This window comes from Marmota flaviventris, chromosome 10 (genome assembly GCF_047511675.1).
Source record: "Marmota flaviventris isolate mMarFla1 chromosome 10, mMarFla1.hap1, whole genome shotgun sequence".
Lineage (NCBI taxonomy): Eukaryota > Metazoa > Chordata > Mammalia > Rodentia > Sciuridae > Marmota > Marmota flaviventris.
Genome location: NC_092507.1, coordinates 97,596,291 through 97,606,685, shown reverse-complemented (window position 1 = coordinate 97,606,685; position 10,395 = coordinate 97,596,291). Strand labels below are relative to the sequence as shown.

The 10,395-nt window shown below is 42.9% G+C and overlaps 1 protein-coding gene across 1 annotated transcript; it reads right to left on the bottom strand.

The window, feature by feature from the left end:
- Nucleotides 1–748: 748 nt before the first annotated feature.
- LOC139707397 (vomeronasal type-1 receptor 90-like) lies at nt 749–4,884 on the bottom strand. Its single transcript, XM_071618635.1, has 2 exons — nt 4,814–4,884; nt 749–1,658 (listed from the first exon to the last, which is right to left on the bottom strand). The coding sequence occupies exons 1-2, from the start codon at nt 4,882–4,884 to the stop codon at nt 749–751; spliced, it is 981 nt and encodes a 326-aa protein (XP_071474736.1).
- Between the last annotated feature and the right edge of the window lie 5,511 nt (nt 4,885–10,395).

Genomic DNA, 10,395 nt, shown 5'->3' with positions numbered 1-10,395 from the left:
CACGTGTAATCCCAGCAGCATGGGAGGCTGAGGCAGGATGATCATGGGTTCAAAGCCAGCCTCAGCCTCTTAGCAAGGCCCGAAGCAACTCAGTGAGACCCTATCCTCTCAACATGACTATGGTAATTAATGGTGAATATATGCGTAAAATGTGCGTGCACAGATAGTACCTGTTACTTATTCTTTTTTTATTGTGACATGCTTTATAAATTTGAATCCTTATGTAGAAGCCAGGCTAATATTGGCTACTTCTTCCTTTTCTACCCTCACGTTGGGTTTATCATTCAGATGAAAATAAAACAATATTGACCAAAATTAAAACACAAAATGCAGTTGAAAAAATACATGGAGAATACAGGTATGATTTTGATGACAGAATCTGCAGTGTTACTTGGACAGTGCAAGGTATCTGTGTTGAGCAGGCACAGTAACAAAACAGCTCATTTAGGATCCAGCATTTCTTTTCGGTACTAGGAATTTAACCCAGAGGCACTTAAAGACTGAGCCACAACCCAGCTGTTTCCATATTTTATTTTCAAAGAGGGTCTTGCTACATTGTTTACTTCTCAATTAGGTGCTGAGGCTGGCCTTGAACTTGTGATCCTACCACCTCCGCCTCCCATGTTGCTGGGATGACAATTCTCCCCGGGTTGATTTAGCATCTTCACAAAGAGCAAATGTTCAGGTTACACCTCTATCAACGTCATTCTGTATTTTTTTTTTAAACATAAAAAACGTTTGTGGACATTTAGAAATAAATGATGTGGGACGACAAAATGATGGGTTGCCCAGCCCGGCATAAATACTTCCTTTCCTTTTCTAATGTGCACTGGAAGAACCTGAGTGTTGGTTGATCAGCACAGATGAGTATTAAGGCACTGAGGGTGGCATAGCCATTGCCTGCCAGCATCTGGACCCCCAGGCAAGTGGGATCCTCCCTGTGCATCTGTCCCGAAGAGGAGAACACACAGTCCACAAAATACATGAGCACAAAGAGTCCCATGAGCAGCAGGACTGTCCTGGTGGCCCTCAGTTCTGGGGAGGCTCTTGGGGACAGGCTGGTGCTGTGGAGGTGCTGGCACTGCCTCTTATGCCTGCACAGGAGAGCCACCATATACCCACTTGAGAGGGCCATGAGCCCCATGAGGAAGATGTCCCGGAGTAATCCCATCAGGGAGAAGAAGGTCCCGAAGTGGTGACACGTGGGGGTGACAGTGCAGGATTCAGAGACAAAACTGAAAGCTGCTGTGTCATTGGAGGGGCCTCCCTTGGAGACCAAGATGCAGACATTGAAGAACATATTGAACACCCAGAGAGTGAGCAAGGTCCATGCAATGCACTGTGGGGACATGTGCTTGGACTTGGCCAGAAAGGACCTTCTGGGGCTGAGGGTGGTGGCCTGCAGGACACTCAGCAGGCAGGTGGTGCTGACCGACAGGCTCCTCATCAGCCTGTACAGGTAGATGACAGCTTTACATGTGAAGTCATCCCAAAAGTCCTGAACCCCCAAAATGCTTAGGTCCAGGTGTGCCCTGATTATTAGCATCAGCAGGTGAATCAGGGCCAGGTAAGCAATGGCCACATCCGTGGGCCTGGTCCTGTGCTGGAGAAGGAATGTGAGGACGTGGAAGAGGAGCAGGAAGACGTTGGCTGTGATCCTGATGACAATTTAGAGACAAAAGGCATTTCTTACAGCAAGAAAAATGTAAAGTGTGCTGCTTTGGGTCATCGTTTTTTCTGGGGAGAAGAAGAAGATGGTCAGTGCCTTAGAATAAAAGGAAGATCAATCAACTCCTCCTCACCATCATCATCAGCTTCAACATCCGGAACCCCAAAATTGCCTGCTTCAAAATATGTGGGTCCCTTGACACCCCCTCCCCAGACCTCTCAGCTCTCAGGCACAGCATCATGGACAGGGCCACCATGGATCTGCCTGGGCACCTGTAGCCACCTGACCAAAAGCTGAGTATGTGGCATTTAAAGGGGACTCCAGTGCGACAGATTACAGGGACGTCCACAGAGAACTCTCAAGTAAAGGGTGTCAAGGGGAGAGCCTCGTATACAGCTCTGTACCTCCAATGTCCTCTATTCTGGGTTGTTGGTCACCAGCTTACAGACAAGATATCAAAATGTTGGCTCTGAAATCTGACTTCTTGCATTTGTTGATTAATATGTAATTTTTGGTACTAGATATTGAACCCAGGATTGCTTAACCACTTATAATATTTTACATATATTTGATTATGCCAGAAAAATCACATCTAAGTGAGCAGAACCATCAGTTATTAGCAGGATCTTCTTCCAAAATTTATTATCTGTCCATTCTTGGGCACATGGAAAAATTTTAGTGTGTGGGTTTTTTTTGTTGTTGTTTTATTTTGTTTTGTTTTAACCAGACATGGAACCCAACATGAACCACACCCCTAAACCTTTTTATTTTTATTTTGACACAGGGTGTCTCTAAGTTGCATAGGACCTCACTAAGTTGATGAAGCTGGTCTTGAACCTACAACCCTCCTGAATCAGCTCCCCAAACCCCTGGGATTACAGGCTGGCACCACCACACCAGTAAAATTTAAGTACTTTTGGGGATTTCATTAAGAGACAGGAATCCCACCTCACCCTGAGGAAGGAGTTCACATAGTGAGCCAGTGAGCCAGCTTTCCTGTCTTCTTTAAGTAAGCAATAATATTTCTCCCCAGAAGAGAGGGGAAAAATTGGACTAGACAATTGGATGAAAACACCTTCGTGGAATGTCTCCCTATAAAATGAATTAAGTTTCTTTATTTCAGTTTTAATTCTGCTGTAGAGCTGTGATGTATGTCACATTGACAACGAGACTAGCAACGTAGCCCCACATTTTGTCATAAGAAAAACAAGCGGGTAAGAGAATAAATTATTTTTCACCTCTACCTAGAAAATCGCAGTGTGATCACATCAGTTACTAAAGGGTGCACAGAAATGACAAGGAGCCCCAGCAATTTAAGTGTCTCAAGCCTAGTTCAATAATTGCTTTGAAGTCTTTGAGGAAGTAAGATTGTCTAAAATGGAAATTCATTGGTCCCATTAGAAAAAATTCACCTCTTCTAAATGATTAAGTAAGAACTTTTTTTCCTCCACTCACACCATCAGCAAAAAAGATTCCCTTCCTTGGTGTGCTCAAGAAAACAAAAGAAAAATGCTAATATAGGGTCTAGGAGTCTCCACATTCCAAGAGTCACAGATTATTATTAATAGGCACAGTCCCCTGTGACTTCTCTGTCTTTTGGGCAGCTGTGAGTAGATTCCGTCTATTCCTCTGTGCACCCTGGCAGTAAGTTACGAGACAGACACAGAGACTTTGATCCCCAAAGTCCTTCCCAATAGCACAACCTCGATATATACCATGTGAAGGTGCCCTTTTCAAATGATGGGAAATAAAATAACTCTGAGTCTCTTCTGTTGGGTTATGCACTGTAGGTTTCTTTTTTAATTAAATTAAGAAAATAAAATGCACAGCAGTGGAAAACAAGAGGAGGAGTCCGTCTGAGTTATTTGTGGACGGAGGGCACAGGACTCGGGTTTCAGCCCTGCCAGGGGTATGGCCACCCTGCCTGCATCGTCATGGGAGGGAGGGATGGAGCCAGGAGGAACCATGGACTTGCAAACACAGGTAGGGAACTGGGTTTTCTGGGGAGCATTTCCTGGAAACAACTGAAAAATTACTCTTTTTTTCTATAGAAGAAATTTCCTGGTTACAGCTGGAAAAACTTATCATTTTAATAAAGTGCTGATCATGGGAAGTGACAGAATCAGATGCTATCACGGGTCCCCCACAGGCATTAGCTCCCTGCAGCCCCAGGACAGAGCAGGCAGAGAAGCAGCTGGCTTTGTGCACACTGTGCAGGTCACACACGTGTGTATCAGTGAGAGCCACAGTGCCCTCCATTGTTCACAGGTAGATGTTTTATAAAGAATGCAATATTGCTACTTCTGTGCTAATTTATCCGTTTTGTTAGAAAACATCCTGAAAATGTGGACATTTCATAAAAGCAAGTTTAAAAGAATATTCTGAGCCTATCCCCTCCTGACTGTGCCTCACCCCACTCACACCTGCCAGGACTAGTCCGACCATGAGATTAGGGTGAAGACAGAAGTCCTGTCAATCACCAGGATGATCCCAGAAACCCTCCTCAGCTCTGGGGAGAGAGGAGCTACAGCAGATCCTGGCTGCCCTGATGGGCCAAGCCCCAGATCATGACTTAAACCCTGGTGGAAACAAGCTCCCCTCAGACTGGAGGTTCTGAATATGATGAACTAAGTCCAAAGAGAATAATGTGGAAAAGAAGTTCAGGGACAGGTCCCAGTGAGGGAGGTCCCAGTCTAAGTGGGCAGATTACAGGAGAAACCTAAGTGGAGAAAAAAATGAGAATGGAAATCTATTTCTTAAAAACTTATCCCCAGGGTCCTTAGAGCTAAGGGTGTGGGGTGCTTAGATGTAAGGGTGTGAGGTCCTTTCCAGGAAACTGTAACCCAGTGGAGATGCCCTTTCCTGCCCTGACCAAAGAGCCATCATTTAAATATTTCACATTCTGCCACTGTCCAAGTCATGGACAACACAGAGATACATGCCATCACCAGGGGCCAGAGACTAGTGAACAATCCCGAAGTTGGTGCACCCCGGTCAGTGGTGAGGAAAGCAGACCCACAGCACCTTGGGCTTCTGGGGCCTGTGTGTGGAGAGACACAGGTTGGAGGGAGGGAGAGGGACATAGATGCTTTCTCAGGTGCACCATGGACACTGTCCTGTAAATACTATGATTTGCAACCTCACTTCATGATGGACATTGGGTACATGAAAGGGCAGATGTCATTTCTTGTCATCACACAGATCAAGTTCACCATCGCTTCTCCACTAACATCCCCTTTCTCTTTGGAGAGAGGACACCATGGGACCTTCGGAAGCCAGGAAGAAGTGGTCACTACTCTTACCATTTGGCTGTGAAGTTAAGCAATCGAAGCTCGTGGTATCTGATCCAGCTTGAGACCCCCCCTCCATAGCCAGAGCACCACTGAATTAATTTTGGGGGATCAAAACTGAGACAAAATACATCTGTATAAAAAGAAAATGCTATTAGATGTTTTCTAGAAATGTCAGTTTGAACTCTCTTCATAATTATTCAGTGTGAAGAAACAACAGTGCCTTCTGAATAATTGAAAAGCATTTCAGTATATATGATTATTTCTCAGGATTTCAGGTCAGAAAAGTAAAAACTGAAAAAGTATTTTGAATTGATTTATGGAGACTAGAGAAGGAAAATCAAGGATGTGAAACAAAATTCTTGGGATAAAACTTATCTCTTGCTTGGTGAAGATTAATAGGAACTTGTGAGGTGGAAGCAGAAAATAACAAGACAACTCAATAATACATAATCTGAGGATGGCAAGAGCAATAAATTAAACTCACTATAGAAACAGATGGGAACTTAAGATGGTTTACTTTAGATAAGTTTTTTTTTTTTTTAATTTAAAACTTAAATGTTCACGAGTCACCAAATTAAAGGGCTAAATCTATTACAAAGAGGAGCTGGGGACATAGCTCTATCGATAGAGTGCTTGCCTGGCATGCACAAGATCCTGGGTTCAATCCCCAGCACCACCCAGAAAAAACAGAACAGTTTTACAAAGAAAATTTCCCTTTGAAGTCTAGAGAGAAGGATCTTCTAACCTCTGGAGGGTGGACACATAATTCAGAGCTACCAAAGAAACTAACATACCATTTGGCTCTTTTGATTCTTCATCACAGTCACAGAAGCCCACTCACACACTGGTGCTGCATCTCGGGAAGAGAGAGGCACTTACCTGGGCAGGTCACATGGGGAGTCCGGGGACTTGAGCGGATCCTGCACCCTTTTTAAGCAAAGGACGTCTTTAACTCACCTCTCTGTGGTGCTTTAATTTTAGCTACTGCAAGAAGGTGACAAGATCCCACTGGAGATCACAGAACCGTGGCTTCCCCCAGGGGAACATGTCTCCTGACTCTTACTTTAGTCTCTGATGTACACTAGCAACCTGGGGACAGTTGACCTCAAAAGTTTTCTTTCAACTCCCTGGACACACCTGCGTGAGGCTCTGACATTTCCCAATCATGCAGACTACACCCATTCTCTCCTTTTTTTAACCTATGTTCAAATTAGTGCAAACACACTTCATATATTGCAATGCTTCTACTCTGGGGACAGTGGTTAGGGTTAAATTTGGGATTAGGGCTAGGGTTAGGGTTAGATTGAGGGATAGGTGTAGGTTTATGTTTACAGTAATATTTAGGCTTTGAGGTAGGATTAGGACTAAGGCAAACGTTAGGTTAGGGTTAGGGCTAGGGTTAGGGTTAGGGTTATGCTTAAAGGCTTGATTTAGGCCTACAAAAATTAGCTCTAGGTTTTGTGTTAGGTTTAGGCCTATTGTTAGGGCTATGGGTAATGTAATAGCTAGGGTTATGTTGAGGGTTAGTTGTAGAGTTATGGTTATGGCTAGGTATAGAGTTAGGTTTAGATTTTCGGGTAGGGTCAGATTTAGAGATAGGTTTACTCTAAAGGCAGGGTCAGTGTTTGGGATAGAGTTACTGTTAGGGTTACAGCCAGAAATCGGACTGTTTATGTCTAGGGTTAGGGTTAGAGTTTTGGTTATGTTAAGGATTATTGTTAGGGCTAGGGCTAGGTTTACGTTTAGGTCTAGGGCTAGAGTTAAGGCTAGATTTAGTATTTGGTTTAGGTGTAGGGCTACTGTTAGTGTTTGGTCTAGGGTTAGGGTCAGTTTTAGACCAAGGGTTAGGGTCAGTTTTAGACCAAGGGTTAGTGTTATGATCAGAATAAGGGTCAGGGTTGGCATTAGTGTTTGGAATAGGGTTAGAGCTAGAATGAGGGCTAGGGTTAGGACTATTAATAGGGTTAGGGTTTTGGTTAGCCTAAGGATTAAGGATAGGTCTAGGTTTACCATTAGGGTTAGGGTTTTTCTTAGGTGAAGGAATAGCCTTAGAGCTAGGGTTAATGCTAGAGTTAGGGTTAAATATAGGTTTAGAGCTCGGATTAGGGCTAGTTTTTAGGGTTAAGGCTAGATTTGGGCATTGGCTAACATAAGAGCCAGGGTTACAATTAGGGTTAGTTTCAGGGTTAGGGTTAGGGGTAGGTCTAGTGTTAGGTTTAGGTTTAAGGTTAGAGTAATATTTAGAGCTAGGGTTATTGTTAGGGTATGAGTCAGCATCAGGGTTAGTTTTAGGGTTAGGTTTAGGACTGAAATAAGGGCTAGGGTTACTGTTAGTGTTCGGTTTAAGGTGAGGGCTGTGTTTAGAGCTAGGGTGACTGTTAGGATATCAGTCAGGGTCAGGGTTAGTTTTAAGGTTAGGGTTAAGACTTGATTTAGGGCTAGGGTTACTGTTAGTGTTTGGTTGAAGTTTAGGGTGGTCTTTAGAGCTAGGGTCAGTGTTAGGATATGAGTCAGGTTCAGGGTAAGTTTTAAGGTCATGGTTAGGACTCGAATTAGGTCTAGGGTTATGTCTAGGTGTGGTGTTAGGGTTTGGTTTAAGTTAAGGTTAGGGTTAGGTCTGTTGCTCTGTTTTGTTTTAGTCCTAGGTTTCAGGTTTGTGCTAGTTATAAGATTAGCATTAGGGTTAGGGCTAGTGTTAGTGTTAGGCTTAGGCTTTGGGTTAGGGTTAGATTTGGATTTATTGTTAGATCTAGGATTAGGGCTAGGTCGAACTATAGAGCAAGGGTTAGGGCTGGTTATGGTTACGGTAACAGATTGGGTTTAAACTCGGGCTAGGGCTAGGATGAGAGTTAGAGTTTGTCTTAGGCCTAGGGTTTTGGTTAGTTTTAGGGATAGGACTAAGTTAGGGCTAGGATTAGGGCTAGGGTTAGTGTTCAGCTTAGGCCTAGTGTTAGGGCTAGGGTTATAGTTAATTTTAGGGTAAGGTATTGTGTTATTGCTAGGTTTAGAGGTAGAATGAGGGTTAGAATTAGGGTTAGGCCTAGGGTTAGGGTTAGGATTATGATTAAGGCTAGGTTAAGGGCTAGGATGAGGCCTAGGGTTTGTTGTAGGGTTAGGTCTAGATTTCGGGCTACTGCTAAGGTCAGGTCTAGTGTTACAGTTTGGGGTAGATTTAGGATTAGGTTTGTGTCTATGTCTAGTGGAAGTGTTAGGCTTTGGGTAAGGGTCAGGTTTAGACCTAGGTGTATATTTAGGGTCAGGATCAGTGTTAGGGTTTGTTTTAGGTTAAGGTTTAGGGATAGGGCTCAAATGAGCATTAGGGTTAGAGTTAGTGTTAGGGTAATTGATTGGGTTTGTTTAGGTTTAAGGGTAGGATTAGGGCTTGGAGAGTTTTAGGGTTAGCAAAAGGGTTAGGGTTAGGCCTCGGGTTTTCATTAGGATTAGGGTTATCATAAGGATAACATATAGGGTTAGATCTATTGTTAAGGCTAGAGTTAGGTTAGGATTAGTGCTAGAGTTAGCTTAGGTTTTGAGTTAGGGCTAGTAAACTTAGCTTAGAGTTAGGGTTACATTTAGGGTAAAGTTTATGTTTTGAGCTAGGGTTGTGTCTAGGTCGAGGGTTAGGTTTAGTGTTAAGGTCAGGGTTAAGTTTAGGATTAGGGCTAGGGTTTTCATTAGGGTTAGTATTAAGTTTAGGGTTATATATTGATTTAGATGTAAGGTTAGCTTTATGGTTAAGGTTAGGTTTAAGATTAAGGCTACGGATAGGGCTAGGATTACTGTTGGTTTTAGGGTAAGTGTTAGCGTTTCAGTTAAGGTTAAGGCTATGCCAAGGTTTAGGATTAGGGTTAGGTCTAGGGTTAGGTTTATGGTTTGGGTTAGGGTTTCAGTTAGGGTTATGGATAGGGTTATCATTAGGGTTAGGAATAGAGTTAGGGTAATGGCTAGGGTTAAAGCTAGTGTTAGGTCAAGTGTTAAGGTTAGGATTAGGGCTACGATTAGGGTTATGCTTAAGGATAGTGCTAGGGTTATGTTTAGGCTAAGTCTTAGGCTTTGAACTAGGGTTAGGAGTAAGATGAGGACTAGGGTTAGGGTTAGGACTAGGTTTAAGGTTAGGGTGAGGGTTATTCTTAGGGTAGGTTTAGGCCTCGATTAGAGTTATGGTTATTTAAGTTTTCTGTTAGGTTTAGGCCTAGGGTTAGTGCTATGTGTAATGTAAGATCTAGGGTTCTGATTAGAGCTAGTTTTAGAATTACGGTTAAGGCTAGGTCTAGTGTTAGTTTTAGCTGTTGGGTTAGGGTCAGGTTTAGAGCTTGGTTTAATGTTAGTGTCAGGGCCAGTGTTCAGGTTAATGTTAGGATTAGGGTGATAGCCAGAATAGGACTAGGGTTAGGTCTAGTGGTAGAGTTAGTGTTTGGTTTAGGTTAAGGGTTATTGTTAGGGCTAGCACTAAGTTTTTGTTTAGGTCAAGGGCTAGAGTAATAGCTAGATTTAGGATTAGGTTTAGGTCTGGGGCTAGTGTTAGATTTAGGTTTAGGTATAAGTTTATTGGTAGGGCTAGTTTCAGATTTCTGTTTCAGTTTAGGGTCAGGTTTAGACCTATAATTAGTGTTAGGGTAAGAATAAGGGTGAAGGTTAGGGTGAGGTTTGGGGTTAGGGTTAGATCTAGAATGAGGGATGGTGTTAGGACTAGTAATAGGGTTATGGTTTGGGTTTGGCTAGGGATTAGGATTAGGACTAGAATTATCATTATGAATAGGGTTTGGCTTAGGGTAATGGATAGAATTAGAGCTAGGGTTAGGGCTAGGATCAGGGTTAGGTTTAGGGCTAATTTAGCATTAAGGTTAAGGTTAAATCTAGTGTTAGGGCTCGGATTAGGGCTATTTTTGTGTTAGAGTTAGGGCTCAGGTTTGGCTAAGGCCAATGTAAGAACTAGGGTTACGATTAGGGTTAGTTTTAGGGTTAGGGTTTTATCTAGGTCTAGTGTTAGCATTAGTTTTAAGGTTAGGGTGATATTTAGAGCTGGGTTTGTGTTTGGATAAGAGTCAATGTAAGGGTTAGTTTTAGGCCTAGGACTCGAATTAGAGCTCGGGTTATGGCTAGTTATTGGTTAGGGTTTGGTTTAGGTTAAGGTTTAGGGTTAGAGCAATGGCTTGGTTTTGTTTTAGGGCTACGGCTTAGATTAAGGCTAGTTTGTGGATTAGCAATAGTGTTAGAGCTAGTGGTAGAATGAGGTTTAGGCTTAAGTTTAGGGTTAGATTTAGAGTTAGGTCTATGGCTAGCATTAGGGCTCAGGTTAGGGCTATTGTGAGGGTTACAGTAACGGATAGGGTTATAAATAGAAATAGAGTTAGGGTGTGTGTTAGCATTAGTCTTATGCTAGGGTTAGGGGTAGGGTTAAGTTTAGGGTTCAAATTAGGCTAGGATTAGTGC

What these genes read in the sequence shown, in the direction of transcription:
- LOC139707397 (XM_071618635.1), bottom strand. Translation starts at nt 4,884, where the DNA reads ATGGTGAACTTGATCTGTGTGATGACAAGAAATGACATCTGCCCTTTC. An exon ending in TACCCAATGTCCATCATGAA is followed by an intron (nt 1,659 to 4,813) that starts GTGAGGTTGCAA and finishes AATTGTCATCAG; the next exon opens with GATCACAGCCAACGTCTTCC.